At 50.5% G+C, this 17,205-nt stretch overlaps 1 protein-coding gene across 1 annotated transcript in view; it reads left to right on the top strand.

Annotated features, from left to right (window-relative positions):
• The window catches only part of IQGAP3 (IQ motif containing GTPase activating protein 3), a 45,527-nt gene extending 30,383 nt beyond the window's left edge, over positions 1-15,144 (top strand). The window contains exons 30-38 of the mRNA XM_037883354.2: positions 2,475-2,607; positions 3,094-3,196; positions 3,968-4,115; positions 4,428-4,515; positions 5,511-5,723; positions 6,333-6,499; positions 6,934-7,035; positions 7,561-7,669; positions 8,663-15,144. Coding sequence (XP_037739282.1) covers positions 2,475-2,607; positions 3,094-3,196; positions 3,968-4,115; positions 4,428-4,515; positions 5,511-5,723; positions 6,333-6,499; positions 6,934-7,035; positions 7,561-7,669; positions 8,663-8,776 — 1,177 coding nt within the window. The 3' untranslated portion in view covers positions 8,777-15,144. The remainder of the gene's footprint in view (positions 1-2,474; positions 2,608-3,093; positions 3,197-3,967; positions 4,116-4,427; positions 4,516-5,510; positions 5,724-6,332; positions 6,500-6,933; positions 7,036-7,560; positions 7,670-8,662) is intronic.
• The last annotated feature ends 2,061 nt before the right edge of the window (positions 15,145-17,205 follow it).

Below are 17,205 nucleotides of genomic sequence, written 5' to 3'. Positions count from 1 at the left end.
CGGGTAGAACCGTGGGGTCCTGCTCCATGGCACAGGCTCCCAGGCACTTTGACAATACAAATAAGTAATCATAATTAGGGGAGTGGTGTTTTTTTTTTTTTAAGCAACTGATCTAGCTACACCAGTAAAACCATAGTGTGGACTCTGTTATACCAGAATGACTGTACAGTAGAACCTCAGGGTTACGAACACCTCGGGAATGTTTGTAACTCGGAACAAAACGTGATGGGTGCTCTTTCAAAAGTTTACAACTAAACATTGACTTAGTACAGCTTTGCAACTTTACTATGCAGAGGAAAAATGCTGCTTCCCCTTTATTTTTTTAGTAGTTTATGTTTAACACAGCACTGTACGGTGTTTGCTTTTTTGGAGTCTATGCTGTTGCCTGATTGTATCCTTTCAAGACCAAATAAAGTGTGTGGTTGACTGGCCAGTTTGTAACTCTCTGGTGGTCGTAACTCTGAGGTTCTGCTGTGCTTAGATCAGCATAACTTACGTTAGTTCCCCAAACCTGGGTGACTATCCAGTATACGCTCCTTTATACTGGTTACTGTATCCACACTAGGCTGGGGGGGTTGTATCACTTTAAATAGCCCAGTATAATGAAAGCAACAAACCATTCCTAGTGTAGACAAGGCCTTGGTCTGATCCCAGGTCCGCTCTAAATTTAGCGCACGCACACACACGCACACGCGCCCACACACACACAGATCCCACTGCAATGATGCCTCCTCTATGCTGTCCAATTTCAACTGTCCCTGAAGATTGTCAAAATTCCATGCAACTCTTCCCCCTCCCCCTCTCCCTCCCCAGCACTCTGTCATTTCTAGCATTTGGCAACAGTTGAGAGTAATTAGCATGTGCCCCTTTGGTACATCAGGATTCAATAAGCAGATCAGAGTGAAAACGAATGTGCAATGATTAAACAGCATTCCTGGCACTCCTGTCGGCCCCAGTGAATAAATTAGTCCGTAATTAAAAACCTTTTAGGCACTTAGAAGAATGCATGTGTTTGCTTCTCCACCTTGTTCTCGGGGGACAGCTGATGGACTTAGCTAATGCGGTAGTTTGCAGAGCAGAAGAAAAATGGCAGAGGGTCTATCTGTATGGGGAGCAGCACCGGGCTCCAGTCCCAGGCTGAGGCCCGATTATTGACCACGGTCGATTTCCTATTTGTATAGCAGTGTCACTTAGGGGTCTCAGTCCTGAAAAAGCACCCACAGTGCCAGGTGTTGCACAGACACAGAACAAAACGACCGTCCCTGCCCCAAAGAGTGTCAAATCTCTGGGATTTGCTTGAAGGGGCCCGATCCTGTGAGGTGCTCAGCACCCTCGATTCCATGACTCCAGTGGGGGGCTGAGGGACGACGGCACTTTGCAGGAAGAGCACCTAGAAGTGGGAGCTGTGTGTTCTTAAAGGGGCAGCAGAGGGTGATGCAGGATATGGTAACGCAGCCATGCTGCTGCCTTTCCCGCCTAGTTGCTTTGGTGAGTTCTAGCCTGTTTGGGTGCCCAAAAGCACATGCCGCTAGCTAATGCATCACAAAAACCCAAAGGAAGGAGCAGGCAGGCAGTAAGCTGATACAGTACACCCTCGCTATAACGAACCCCTGGGGATCCAAACCACTTGTCCCTTATAGCCAGGGGTTTGTTCTAGGGAAAGAGTCCTGCGGGGAGGTGGGGCGGGGGACGGCGGTGGCTGACACCTCGAGCCCAGCAGCAGGAGCTCAAGGTGCAATCCAGGTTCGCTAGAGTCCAAGATTTGGAACTGTGAAGGGTGTCAGGCCGAGGGTGTACGGTACCGCAATCAGACCACATGTAGACGGTCCGGAGCTAGCTGTGGTAAAAATAGCAGCAAAGCTGCAGCCACTCTGCTGTGTACCCCGGATGGACTCGTACAACTCGCGCTATCTGGGCTTCACTGCTGTTTTCACCTGAGCTAGCTAGAGCCACGTGAGCTCGGGTGTGTCTCCACGTGCTGCAGTCACCCTTCGATTGCAATGTAGGCATCCCCGGAGTACGCCCCCAGCCAAATGGACCGTAGAGCATGACGGGTGCAGAACCTGCAGCCAGGAACGCCGCACTCACCAGCCTGGGATCCAGCTAGCCCAGGATCCTGTCTCGAAGTGCGACCTGGGCCACAGGAAGATACAAAAAACAGAGTAGCTTTGGGATTAGCTGTTGCATGCTCAGCAGCTGTTGCTTCCCGTCACCGGATCAATAAGGCATTGCAGTGAAATTTCCTACGGTATCACTCCTGCTTTACTCCCCTGAGGATACAGAAGAGCGAGGACTGGGCTGTGACGAATCTAAATGGCATTCTCTCTACTGAGGCTGCTGGACACAGGCAGGCCCAGTGGTTCTCTCTGGTTCTTTAGTTCTGCAGCCTGCTCCCTACGCACCCTAAATCCTGGACTGGATTCAGCAGTCACAGAAAGGACACTTTTATTCCCCCGCCCCCCATTTCCCCACAGGAAGTTCATCAGTGCTGCCTGTTCCGTCCCCGAGCCAGAAGAAAGGTTTAATGTGGATGAGTACTCGGAGATGGTAGCTGTGGCCAAGCCGGTCATCTACATCACGGCGGTGGAGCTCATTAATACCCACAAGGTGAAGGGGTCCGGAAAGGATTTGTGCGTCTGCCTCACGCCCTTTGCTGCAGTCGGGAGGGGAAGGGGGGCTCAAGGGCTGAAACCTTGGACCCTCAGATCAACAGTAGAGCCCGGCAACCCAGCCAGGGCCTGCGACGAATGCTGGGGTGGGGTCAGAAAACAAACCCATTTGCTCCCCGCCCAGGTCGGGTCAGCTCTGCTCCTGCCCGTGGGCTCAGTGAGACCGTGGCTGCGTGCCATGCCGCCTGTCTGCCGCGGCGGGATGGTGCTGAGGCATCTCAGCGAGCTCTTTTGTGAACCGCTCTCTCTTTCTGCAATATCCTTTTTGACATGGGGTGACCAGTGCACATGCTGTATTCCAGACAAGGCTGGACCGTATCGTTGGTTTATATAATGGTGGGGCGCTGCTTGTCTGGAAGATGGTTTTTAATCCCATTCCTTTTGTGCTCTCCACCTCGCTCGTGTTCTCCTTCTGGTGATGTAGCTGTTACTAGAGCATCAGGACTCCATTTCGCCCGATCACAAGGACCCTCTGCATGAGCTTCTGGAAGACCTTGATGAGCTGCCTACTGTCCAGTCTCTGATAGGTACGTGCAGACCCCTTGTAAGTTTCAAGAACACCCTCCCCTGCATGTCGTCTTTCAAGTGAACGCATATTGCCTATTATCCCCTCTGATAGTAGCCTTGCTAAATTCCATTCACCTGGGCCAAGTAATTTACTGTGCTGGGCGAGTAACTGGGCGAGTAACCCTCCTTGGGTTTTTGTTAAAGCCTCAACCCCTGAAGTCATGCGACTGGTAGAACCTCAGCTCACCGTCTTTTTAGAAGACCAAGTTTCTAGTCCTCATGGTTGCAAGAAAAAGCTTGACCACGTGACCTGAGTGCATTTAGATCAGGAGGGAAAGAAGGGCGGGGGAGAAGGCAAAGAGAACCCTATTTATATGTTCGATCTCCTACCTGATTTTTCAAAGCCCATTTTGCGGGTTTTCTACTGTGTCGGGTGGGCAGTGCTGTCGCATTCGTTTGTTTCCCATCCTTCTGATCAGGTTGGGAGGGTCCATTACTTATTTCTATGATGGTCAGGGTTATTCCTTTTCCTCCTTTTGAGCTGGGAGGATTACTGATTAGCAAGGAATACGGTGGCACCAGGTACCACTCAGTGGGACGGTTTATTGAGCAAAGCCTCAAGTTTGCAAGCAGAAGCACAGAGGGGCTCGGAGTGATTTACCCCACACACAGCAGTCCGCCCCAGTGGCAGGGTGCCATGTGGAACCCAGATCTCCCCCCTCTGGCTCTGATCACCCCTCTTCCCTGATGAATGACTGAGTATCTACTCCTGACTTTGTTTGGCCTTGCAGGTGAGAGCGCTCCGAACCTAGGCGATGGCAGCCCCGAGCAAGCGCTGGCCCAGCTTGGCAAGCTGGAGGTCTCGCTCACCCTCGCCAACAAGTTTGATGTGATGGAGGCCAGTAGCGAGGAGGCAGATACAAGGAGCTTGCTGCTGAGGTGAGTGCGTCCCTCTGAACGTGGCAATCCAGCATCCAGCGAGTCTGTGGCACGTCCTCCTTTGAAAGGGACCCTGTGGCTCAAGGATTCAGTGAAGCTTTTCTGACACTCCAAAGCCAAGCCAGTAAACGGCCATCTTGGCTGGTCTGGGCTCCTTGCTTTGCTCTGATATGTTTAAATGCCCTGATAGTGGCATCTGCAAGGAAATCTTCCACTGTTTGGCTCATCGACTTGCAGCTAACTAGCTCAACCCATCCCCCTCCTCTGCAGCCACCAAAACGGGTAACTTGTGCTGTTTTTCTTTTGTTTTAGCACCAAACAGATGCTAGTGGATGTGATCCAGTCCCAGCTGGGGGATTCCCTCTTGGAGATCTTACAGACAGCTGCATCAGAGGATCAGGTAGGGTGGAGAATAGCAGAGAGGGGTTGGCCAGCAGTGGGGGATATTGGAGGCTGGGTGAATCGCAGCCTGTCTTAAGCAGGAGGTGTTTGTTAAAGACAACTGCTACAAATAACAAACAGGCTTTCCACCCAGCTTGAGTCCCAGCTTTGCTTCCTTTGTTTACCAGGGGCTAACACCCTGCCTGGAGCTTGCTACAACACACAGTAACCATCTACTGGCTGACATGTATACTGCAAGCACACATCATTGCAAAGGAGAGGTGCTTAACTGGAGCATATACCACAGGTGTGGCTGCCCCATAGCGCCTCCTGCTAGTCGTGTATGCTGGTGCTGCAGGCACTCCTGGCCTAAATTTACTCCTCCAAGGTGGGCCCCTTCAGCCTTCGCCACACAAGCTGGAGTTGATGCCCTGGCTTAGCCCTCCAGCCAAGTCACCAACTAAAACTTAACCCCTTCCGGGGTAACAAGTCCAAACAAAAGGTTCTTCTTCAGCCCACCCTCTGGGCTGTGTTCCAGTCCCTTCTGGGCTCCCTATCTGCTCCGGGACAGAGCCGAGTACCCTGCTTCTTTCACACCCTATTTCAGGGCCTTCCCCAGGAGCCCAACTTGTTCTCTGCCCTCCCCTGAGGCTCAGCTGTTTATCAGGCTGTCACCTGAGCTCAGTTAGTCCTGCCTTAGGCTGGAAGGCAGCTAATTATGGCACAGGGGCTGCCAGTGGCCTCTTGGCCTTTGAAAGGGGCAGGCCAGCCTGTTACAATCGCACCCTGGCGTGGGAGCATGGTTGATTCCTTCGGCCCACCTGTGCCCCACCCAGTCTGAGAAGCCAGAGTTCACTGCTCAGGGAGGAGACCTATTTCTCTCTAGCCTGAGGCTCGTGAGGGGGCTGACTCCCTATGCTCTCCCCGTGGCCTCCAAGTCTTGAAACCTGCTTCTGGGGATGCTGCCGCAGGTGCCACGCTGATGGAAGAAATGTTCCATCTCTCTCTCTCTAGGAAGCCTTCCATCACCACCAGATGCGCCGGCGGGCCCTGCGTGAGGCCCAGACCCCAGACAGGTTGAAACGCAACCGCTCCCTGGCTGGCAACAGCCAGCTCTCCATGGAAGAGAAGAAGCGGAAGGTCATCCGGAACCTGCGGCACTTGGAGAGCCTGGGGGTGGTGGACTCGGCCAATCAGTACCAGGAGATCATCAACGAGATGGCCAAGGTAGCACTCCCTGCAGCCTACCCCGGCTTAGAGAACCTAGGAGAAGGCCAGGGGTTAGGAACAGGCTCAGCTGGGACAATAACAGGATAAGCCGAAGGTGCTGGATGCATAGAGCCCATTAATGTTTGAAGGGTTCAGTTCAGATGGGGGCCAAATTAAGCACTTGGGTGGACAGACAGACAGCAGAGGGCTCCAGCAGACAGCGTGGCTCAAGTCCTTACTTTGGCATAGACTCCCCTGCGTGACCTTGGATGAGGATAAAGACACTAATGATTGTGCAGTGCTTGGATGTGACCGTAATGGAGTTCACGTTAGATACTGATCTGCACAACAGAGCTACCGGGGGCAGCTACTGCTGGAGGGGGCAGATGCGTTCGGGGGCCGAAGGGAATTGTTCGCTGGGCCAGAGCCCGGCCACTCGAACATTCCTCTAAGTGCTTGAAAGAGAATTCGATGCTTTAAGCCCTGTGGTCCTTATCTTGTTTCCAGAATCCATCTGGCGTTTCAGCTTGCGGTCAGCTCTGGTTCTCACTTCAGTAAACTGGGTCCAGGCAAGGGGTTTTCCAGCTGTTTTTTTTTTCTTTTTTTCCATCCCTGCCCATGCTCCAGGATATTCGCAATCAGAGGCGTTACCGGCAGCACCGCAAGGGGGAGCTAGTGAAACTGCGGCAGACCCTCCACGGCCTCAACTCCAAGACCTCGTTTTATGAGGAGCAAATCGACTATTACAATCAGTACATCCGGACATGTCTGGACAACCTGGCTGCCAGCAGCAAGTACGTTGGGCTATGTATGGGCCGGAAAAGAGCTCAAAGCTGTAACCGCCAACGCTTACGATCCTGCGCAGAGGGTAACTGAATGTCATGCTTCAGGGCATGAGCTGATCAGCACCCAGGGGTCAGGAAGGAATTCTTCTCCACTCTGTATGTAGCATTACATCCCTCTTTAGTTAACCACATGAGCCTTCTTGCTAGTCGGCCTCCTCTGTTCATGCAGCACTTACTTCCTCTCTTGGCTCAAGAGCCTTCTCCCCTGCATCCCTTTAATCTGGAAACCCCTCTGGCCCCACGAGAGATCAGACTCGTAGGCCCAGATCTGTGACTCGAACGAGTCCGCGTAGAGCGACTCGCTGCGTTTATCGCGTGCCAGGCAGGCAGCGGCGTGACTTCACTTCAGCCCCCCCCACCCTCCGCATTCCTTTTCTTTTAAGGCTCAACGGGAAGAGCAAGAAGCAGCAGTCGCTGCGTTACACGGCGGCGCGGCTCTTTGAGAAGGGCGTATTGCTGGAGATAGAAGACCTGCCTGTCGGCCAGTAAGTAGCCTCACCGGTGCTGCTCCGGTCTGACAGCTGCCCCAGTCCAACGGCCGCTCAGTTAGCTGCCCGTGTGATAAGACCTGGTCATCTCAGCCTGGCTCCCCTCCCTCCCCCTTCGCTGACTCTCTCAGCCTAGCGGCCACACAGGCTGTGAAACCCCTTTGAACCCTAGAGGGGCCTCTGGCAGGGCAGCGTAAGAGGGAAGATTATTCGAGCTGGCCAAAAATTGAGCAATTGGGAGAATCTCAGGTGCTTTCTTCCTCCGAGTCTGGTTGTTGGAATATACTCCTTGTGAAGCAGAGAATCGCCTACTGTACAACAGGAAGCAGACAGAGTGAAGGCTACAGAGCTGATCAGCGGCAGAGGGTGGGACTAGAACCCAGGCGTCCTGATTCCCAACCCTCTCCCCCTGCTGTAACCATTAGGCAACACTCCGCTTCCAGAACAGGACTAGAACCCAGGCATCCTGACACTGCTGTCTCGGGCTTTCCGTTGCCCTCGTTTGACGCTCTCCCCTTCCAGGTTCCGGAATGTGATTTTCGACATCATTCCGTGCGGGGAAGCCGGCAAGTTCCAGGTGAAGGCCAAATTTATGGGGATCGACATGGAGCAGTTCCAGCTTCACTATCAGGTAGGGAAGCAGCCCTGGCGCCTTCGCCGGTGGGGATGCTTCGGTGCTGAGCCTACAGCAGCCCGGAGGAAGGGAGGTCGAGTCAATGCACCCATTGGTGCAGAGGTGACACAGCTACATTTAACTCTTGGCATCCAAGAGGCATGCATGACATTAACCCTTAGGAGTCTATGTAATGGTTGGTTGGAGCAGGGGCCTAGATAGAACCCAGGAGTCCTGGCTTAGGCCACGTGCTCTACCCACTAGACCGCACTCCCTTCCCGAGCCAGGAACAGAAGCTAGGGTTTGGCTCCTGATAGGGGAGAGCAGTCTGGTGCTTGGAGCAGGAGACCTGAAATCTCCCTAGGTTCTTTTCTTGACAGCGCAGCCAGCTTGCTCCATAGTCCTAAGGGAAGTACCTTCTCCACTGGGCCTCAGTATCCCCAGGAATGTAAACCCAGCAACCAGTTAGCTTTAACCTCCCTAGTGGGAGCACAGCCGGGGGTGTTCTGGATGGTGAGGCTGATAAGATGTCTACCTAGAATCCTTAATTTATACTAGAGGAAACACCTCTGTGGAGGAAGAGTGTTTGGAGTAGGGAATTGGTTGATAAGATTCCTGGGTTCTATATTCCCAGCTCTGGAAGGGAACGTGATCTAGTGGTTTGAGCGGGGTGGGGCAGGACTCCTGGATTCCATATTCCCAGCTTTGTCACTGACTTGCTGTGTATGTTGCTTCCCCCCTGCCTCAGTTTCCCCATCTGTAACACGGGGGATAATCCCTACCACTGGCGGGGGTGTTGGGAGACTGAACGTTCGTCCAGTGCTCAGGGAATTTGGGATGCCTCTGGCAATAGAATCCCAGCATGATGTGCCAGCGGCAGCTTTCACTCGGAAGGAGCTGAGGCCAGGATCCAGAGCTGGAAGTCGAGGGAAAGATTCTCCCTTGACTACCAGGGGCGTTGGCTCGGGTGCTACCAAAGACCTCTCCCCAGTGGCACTTTCTCCCTCCCAGGACCTGCTGCAGCTGCAGTACGAAGGTGTGGCCGTCATGAAGCTGTTCGACAAGGCCAAAGTCAACGTCAACCTGCTCATTTTCCTCCTCAACAAGAAGTTCTTCAGGAAGTAGCTGGGGGGGAATGGGATGGGGGGGGAGGGGGAGGGAACCTGCCAAAGAGATTTCAGGGCCAGAATCCGGCTTCTGAATGGTACCTTGCCAAGGAGAGGGGAAAACTACAGCACTGGAGGCATTGCCGTTAATTCTCTCCTGCCCAGAACTGGTACACTCAAGCTGCATCTTGTTGCCTTGGGGGTTAAATCTAGATCCCAGCATATACACGGGGGTGGGGGGGCTATTCAGGGGCCGGCGCATGCCCTGGCATAGGGTAGAGCACCCCTTACAGTTTCCCTTTTTGTTGCAATGGTCCCTAGGGGACTTTGCAGTGGTCTAGGACGATTGGTGTGCATGTCTGCCCCATCTGCCTGCCCCCCTGCAGCTGGGGGGCTTATGTCTGATCCGCAGTCCCTTTGCGTCAATCGAGCCGGTGCCCCAGGTTCTGATTCCTTGGTGCCTTATCCATGCTGCTGCTTTGACTAGATAGGAAACACTATTACTCAGAGCTGCCGCCCACTTCCTATGAACAAGGCGATAGTTGGTTTTATTTTGCGTGTGTTTTTTTTTTTTTTTAACTAGGCTGAGACTTTTTAAGCATCCAGTTGCTGAGCTCTGGCTTATCCCTTCTCAGCCACAGGAGCGCGAGGTTGGAAATTTTTTCACACCCCACCCCCACCGTGGGTGACACCAGCGAGAGAGCTGGTGTGAGAGCTCTTGGTCTGCACCGATGCGTGCAAATAACCCACAGACCACGCATGGGTCCTTTCCCATGCGGGGTCTCTGCTGAACAGCAGCAAATCAGGGTCAAGGTTAGTTGAACAGCTGGTATCAGACCACTCATCACAAGGCGTGGTACCTGTGTGTATGGGGGGGGAGGGGGGAGTTACCAGTCTCTGGCTTTTTAATGTATGTTTAACCCTTTTTTTAAACTAGTATTTTTAGATGTTTGAGTTCTGAGTTTAGTTCTCTCGGGTCACTCTGCCGGTGGCTGTTTAAGGACACTGAGGGTTTGTAGGCTGCAGACCTGGTCTTTTACATTTTTTTTTTTTTTTTTTTTTTAAAGATACATTTATTGTAATTATTTTCCCCTACCCCAGCAAAAAAAACCTGGCTACCTCTGTTTTCTCAGTCAGAATTAGACTGCCCATAGAAGAAGAAAAATCCCATAAACACACCAGTGTTAGCCACCCTACAATAATAAACACAGTGTGTGGGCTGCCTGGGAGCCATTGGCAGCCTACAATAATAAACCAGTGTGCAATATAGAGAAGCTGAAACCTAATTAAGGCAACTAACTTCATTTAAAAGCCTCCAAGGGGTTCCAATGGGGAAAAATGGATCAAAATAGCTCAGCTCACCCTGGGGCCCTGGCCAGACTGGCTCACCCATTGCAATCTGCCATAAAGTTTAGGGGAGAGGGGCATGGGCATGTCAAAATTATGGAAGACCTTGATGGTGTGGTTGGTTGGTTGGGTTTTTTTTTGTTTTGTTTTTTGGTTTAAATCTTCATGTTCTCTGGGTGGTCTGTACCCCTGGCAAATGGAAGGAATAGAGGGGTGGGGGCAATCCTTCTCCATCTTTGAAGGATAGGAAGGAGGGTAAAAGCGAGTGGTTAACATCTGACAGGCGACTCTAGAATGAATAATCCCAAGGGGATGGGAAGTACAAACCAGGACCTCGGTCTTGCGAGACGCTCACGCACGTGTTTAAGTACGAGCGCTGCTATTGATTTGAACCGGGGGAGGGGCGGGGGATGTCTACGCACCCCAGCCATGGCCCAGCCCTCCGTGGTGCTAGGCACTGTCAAAACACATAACGCAAAGACAGCCCCTGCCCCCAAGAGTTTTCAATCAAAAGTGCCACTAGCCTGAGTCGGTGCTTGAAGCTGAGCATGTGTTTGTGGGAGCAGGGGCGAGGCTTGCTGATGCCGGTACTACAAAGCCCCTCTTTCTTACAACCTTATAGACTCTGAATTTTTCTTTTAAATGACTTTTAGAACCCTATTAAGACACTAATGAAACTTGCCACCCTAGCAGTAACACTGCACTGCCTATTCCAAGGCATGTTCTGAGGACGCTTACAAGTGCCTGGTATAGTCAGGCAACAGAACAAGCCCGTGAATGCTTGAAATTACTTGTGTTTATAAGATGGCGTCACGGGTGGGCGGGACGCTTTACAGGGCTCGTCCTCACTGCAGAGGGAACTCGAGTTCTAACTTGAGTTCTGTCCCTAGCTCAAATTCCGTCCACACACACGCACTCACCCCCTTTAACTCAGCTTGGCTGGCTCAGCAGCTGTCGCTTGAGTTAGCACGGCTCGTCGGCTACCACAGTTGCTTTGTGCAGCTTGAGTGTAACTTAAGTGTGAGCAGCCACACTGGAGCGAGGCTGGCTCGAGAGGCGTAACCTGAGTCTGCAGTGACGACATCACTGTAGCTAAGGCAGTGTGATTCAGTGCCCTGGGAGCCAGGAGACTGGGGTTCTATCCACAGCTCTGCCATGGACCTGCTGAGTGAGCTTGGATGTGCCAGTTTCCCTCTGTGTAAAACAGGGATAATATAATAATACCTAGTTCATTATATAGATAACCATTTATCCACCTGTATAAAGCAATTTGAGATCTGTGGATGAAAAGCCTTGTGTTAATGCCATGTGTTAAAACTGGCAGGTCTCTTCCCAACAGATCTTAGACTAGATAATAGATACATAACTTAGGATGCTGGCATTTTCCATACTGTTGGCCAGATCCTCATCTGATGCAAATTGGCAATGGAGCTAGGCTGACTTGCACCAGTTGAGGCTCTGTCCCAGCATGTATAAGGGTGCAGCCTTCAAAAGGCAAGAGAAATTCCGTGAGTTTGGCATTCATAGTAATGAAGGTCCAATTGCTTTAGCAGCTGCAGAAAAGTTAGCTAAAGGTCCAGCTTCAGTGATGAACTCCTTTTTCTCCTTTGCTGACACAATAACACCTATCAGAGTAGCAGCCGTGTTAGTCTGTATCAGCAAAAAGAACGAGGAGGACACAGTGGGTCTTGAAAGTTCCTACTGTATTTCCTACTGTATTTTCCACTGCATGCATCTGATGAAGTGGGCTTTAGCCCGCGGAAGCTTATGCCCAAATAAATTTGTTAGTCTCGAAGGTGCCACAAGTCCTCCTCGTTCTTTTTTTCCGTGACACCTAGTGGCCTAAGAGAATATTGCCTTTTAAAATACGTTTCGGCTTCAATCTTGTTGAATGAGTGTGACTCCGAGACAGTGAGCTGGCATTAGTTTTATAAAGCAGTTTTATACCAATTAACCTTCCCCCCCCCCCCCCCCCAATGGCATAATGATTTTGCAGAAGCTGGGTAATGAGGGGTTATTAAATCATCTATAGTTTTAAAAGGACTAGGAGTTAGGGTAGGTCAAAGTGAATACGCACCAAGAATGTAGTGGTGGAGTTGCAAAAAAGGCTAATATCATTCTGGGGTGTATTAACAGGTGTTGTATATAAGACATGGGAGGTAATTGTCCCACTCTGCTTAGCACTGGGTAGGCCTCTGCTGGAGTCCTGTGTCCTGTCCTGGGCGCTGCACTCCAGGAAAGACATGGACAGATTGGAGAGAATCCAGAGGACCGCAACACAAATGATCAAAGGTTTTGAAAACCTGACCTATGAGGAAAGGCTGAAAAACCTCGGCATGTTTAGACCTGAGAATGGAAGACTGAGGGGAGGGGATCAGTCTTCAGATATGATCAGAGTGGTCAACTGATCTCCGTGTCTACTGAAGGTAGGACAAGAAGTAATGGGCTTAATCTGCAGGAAAGGAGATTTAGGTTAGCTAGTAGGAAAGAAGTCTCAGGTGTACTTCATCCATTATCATCTCGACTGGCTGTTTCATAAACCCCACAGCTGTCAGATTTATACTCCACGTGAAGAAAGAGCCAGCTCTAAATTTAGGAGATCTGAAAGTCCTTTGTGCCAGGAGCTGTACATACATATGGTCAGAGACAATCCCTGACCCATAGAGCTTTGGCCAGGTCTGCACTAAGGTATAGCTATGCCAGTACACTATACTGCCAAAGAGTTCCTATTGTGGATGCAGCCTATTCTAGCAAACCTGCATAATTAGCAATATCGCTTATTCCACCCCACCGCTGAGCGAAACAAACTATCCCGCTAAAAGCATGGTTTTGCCAGCGTAACTGGATTGGCCGTGTTGATCAGAAATCGACATTGCTACCACAGCAGAAGGCTGTAGTGTAGACATGGCCTCAGTCTAAACAGGCAAGATAAACCATCCCTTTCTCCCAACTTTTGTCCATGTCCAGTATGCAGATGGGGAGCCGAGCTATGTTTACACAGCCCGCAGCTAGTTTTTGGAGCCCAGGGTCTGAAGCCCCCTCTGCTCCCTGGGCTTCACAGCCTGAGCCCACCCTGAGCTGCTGGCACAGCTATTTTTAGAGCATAAGCTTTCGTGAGCTACAGCTCACTTCACTGGATGCATTCAGTGGATGCATCCAATGAAGCGAGCTGTAGCTCACAAAAGCTTATGCTCAAATAAATGTGTTAGTCTCTAAGGTGCCACAAGTCCTCCTTTTCGTTTTGCGAATACAGACTAACACGGCTGCTCCTCTGAAACCTGTTTTTAGAGCGCTAGCCCCAGCTGCCTGACCTGGGCTGGGAGGCTTGTGTATACATACCCAGAGTGCCTGGCCTTCAATCTCTGTTGCCCTGATCTTCGCAGAGTCCTCTTGCGCCGGGACAGAATGGGTGTAAAATGCTATCTGATGTAGCAATGTACAACCCACTGCAAGGCAACAGAATCAAACCTGCTTTCACCCAGGAAGATGAGAATTAAAGAGATCCCGGTCTGAGTCCCAGTCCAGCACCTTAACCGCTAGGCTCTCCAATTAGGAGGGTGGGGCGGGGATTTACTCTCAGAAATTCTCCACAAGGCTGCAGCGTTGTAGGGCCTGATTCACGTTCCCTTTATGTTGCTGGGGCAGCGTAAAGAAGCCTTAAAGCAGCTGTAAACCGGTCACACTCACGTGGGTATGAGGGTAAGTGCACTGAAGATTGCAAGGTGCTTGGGTACTACATTACTGGAAGGCAGATCAATACCAAAGACTCTTAAAGGGGCCTTAATATAAATGAGGATTGTGCTAGATGGGCTAACAAACCTGGCCAAACACAAGATCTCCTACAGCGAAAAGGATTCTGATTGCGTGGCCCAAACAGGAGATGCTCCCCCATCCAGCCTGGCTGCTGCTCTCCTCATTATTTAGAGTTAGAGCTGATGCTGTTTGGAATCCGTTTCAAAATGGAGCATAATTAGGCAGGGATTGAGCTAAACCTGTCGCAGCTGCTTTCCATGCAATAATACATGTTAGATTTAGACTTCTGGAAAAGTCCTAACACATCCAGGGGCTGTTTCAGTTGATTTTTAACCCAGACCAAAGAACATTGGACGCTCTTTTTGTCTAGTGATGTTACAGTCAACCAATTGCCCACCATTAGAGCCCAATCCTGCGGGGTGCTGAGTGCACTGGTCCTGATTCGGGAAAGCTCGTAAGCACATGCTTAACTGCTAAGCAGGTGACTCATCCCATTGAAGTGAATGGGGCTATTGGCCGTGCTTAATGGGGGCTAAAGCGCTCTGCACTATCCAGGATCCAGCCCCCCAAATGGGCCTGATCCTGCCAGGTTTGCACATGCTCCATTCCCTTGAGACCAGACCCTGCTCCTCTTTGCATTGGAGTAAAGTGAGAATAACTCTGCAGAAGTCGGTAGCATTTCACGGCTAGAGGGAAACAATGGTGAGCAGAACTGGGTTGGTAGATGTCAGTAGGGATAGTGAGTGCTGGGGATCGTGCAGAACGGGGTCCTAACGAGAGATTCTGGTAGTAATCAAGGAGCTGACCCTCATTTACACCCAGGCAGCCTTTGCACCGCTCTGGCTGTGCAAAGGAAGCTTCAAATGAGTCTAAATTACAGTTGGGGCCTTCTATTTTAACTGTAACATATATTGAATCTAAGTCTCCATTACCCGGCCAGTGCAGCGCAAAGGGGCCCTGTGTGTGAAAGAGAATCAGACCCTCACACCAATACATTTGCTCAAGTAACTCCCCTTAGGGTGTCATCTTGGTGCTCTGGGTTATTCTCTCTCAGAGGCGTTAAGTGGGGAACTGTAAGTCTGTCTGTCTTGGAGCTCTGTTCCTGCTGTGTCCCTGGAAGGAATTTTTGTCTTTTTTGTGTTTTTGTTTTTTGTCATTCAATTGCTGTACGTAGTGTGTGAATCCTGCCTCTCCAGGCTTGTGCCCGCTGTATTCGAATCTCCATTTCCTTCTCCGTGCCCGCGCCTCACTCGGTTTATTCTAAATAAATGTCTGTATGTGGACAAACCGGTAGTTAAGTTGTCCTTGTTACAGATCAACTCTGGAGCAGGAGACAGCGTGGTGTAGTGGACAGAGCACGGCCCTTGGAGTCCCGAGACCTGGATTCTAGTTCTGCCACTGGCCTAGGGGGTGTCCCTGGGCATGTCACTTCCCTGCGCTGTGCTTCTGTTCCTGCCTTATAACCTAAATACATAAGCTGGCCAAAGGGGAAACCATTTATATCAGTGATTCAGGTGCTGAATAAGTGATCAACATTACCCAAAAGAGCCGCAGTAGTGTGACTGCATTGTTTCGTTTTATTTATTTTTATATATATATATATAAAATTTTTCTTACAGCAAAATGACCAAATATTATTATTTTATCAACTACAATTGGTTAATAACATAGTAGAAGCAGCCTGATTGGGTGATTTAATTATTAAGCAATCTAAGTCATTAACCAGTGTTTTAATATGGGCTACAAAGAGCTGCAGGAGACATATTAAAGAGCCACTTCCGGCTCTTTGGCCTCAGTCTGAACATCACTGATCTAGACAGACAGCGCCTGGCGCGGCAGGACTGTGATCTTAAACTGGGGCATCTAGATACTACTTTAGGTAATAATAAGGGCCAAATTCTGCCTCTGGTCTAGGCGTGTAACTCTGAGTGGGTTGAACAGGAGAAACATGCATGTTTCCAGGGACAGACTCAAAGTGCAAGGAGACGGGGCGAATGCTTTTCAATCCATACTCTTACCAAAAGTGACCCAAGTTTGATCTTCTTGAAATGCCACAAATAAACACTTTTATATTGTGACAAAGTCTGGCCGGATGGCTGCAGGAGGGTCCTGAAAGGCAGATATGTTAGCACAAGAATGTTAAAGGCCCTTTTCCCTACAAGCTGAGAAGGGGTTACCTCAGGTCAGTTAGGGACGCCTGAATCCAATTAAGGGCTAACAGAGGCCTTTAAAAGCACCCTCCTCTGGGTGAGCAAAGGGGAAGAGAGAGACAAGCTACTGCTAGGCTAGTGGCAGCTGGGAAATGAGTATTTCCAGGCTGAGAGGTTGTGCCCCTTCCTAAAGGGGAACAGCCAAACCCGAGTGCCTGCTAGGAGAAAGACGGACACCCCCGGACAAGCAACAGGCTGACACCTTGCCCCAGCGAGGAGGCAGGAAAAGGTATCCCTGTTTGTTTTTGTGTTTACAAAACTCTTTCCTTTTCATATGGTGGAAGATCACCCCTTAGACCAACCCTGAAAACACAGCCAAAGGAGCACAGTAGGGGGAAGGTAAACATTGCCCAGAGTGGGGCTGATTTACCCAAGGCCTGCCATTGCCAGAGGGGGAAGGGCTAAGTCTCGCGAGAGGAAGGAGGTGCCTTGTCACAATATTTAAATAGACGCATCTTCACGTCTAGAGGGATCTCTGAGCACTAGGTGTAGAGGTCAAAAATCATTTGACCCTCTTGTGAAATGCAGCCATTGCTGGGGTGAAGCACATCTGTTGTTCCACAGCAACATACAATTCTTCACTTGGAGCAGCTACATCCAGCTCAAACCACAAGATGAAATCTCTTAAGGCAAGAGAAATGTAATTACAGTCATGGGATTCTGGCTAAGGCAAAGGCACTGCCCTCCCTCCGCTTTTATGAAGAGTGAAATAGGATAAGTGGCTTCTAATTCTCACATTGCCCCCTGGCATTCCCAGTTCATTGGGAGGAGCCCCATCTCTTGCAAAGCATGCCTTAGCCTGAGCTTATGCAGTGAGATACCATGTGGAATTTATGGCTGAGACGTAAACAGCGGCCGGACCTACAGGCAGAAAGACTGGTACTGGGGTGAAAGCACAGGGTTTGGCCTGGCAAAATGTGGCTTCGATCCCTGACTCTGTTACAGCCTCACTGTGCTGGGCAACTCACTTAACCTCTGTGTTCTGTTCCTCATCTGTAACATGGGGATAATGTCTCCCCCTGTGTTTAGACTGACAGTTCTTTGGGGGCAGGGGAGTGTCTCTCCCTAAGTACTCATACAGCTCCCAGCACAATGGGGCCCCAGTTCAGTTAGGGTTGCTTCTCTAGTAAGCCAGGAA

Source organism: Chelonia mydas, chromosome 24 (assembly GCF_015237465.2).
Source record: "Chelonia mydas isolate rCheMyd1 chromosome 24, rCheMyd1.pri.v2, whole genome shotgun sequence".
In the NCBI taxonomy this organism is placed as follows: domain Eukaryota; kingdom Metazoa; phylum Chordata; order Testudines; family Cheloniidae; genus Chelonia; species Chelonia mydas.
This window is presented reverse-complemented; position numbering and strand designations above follow the sequence as displayed.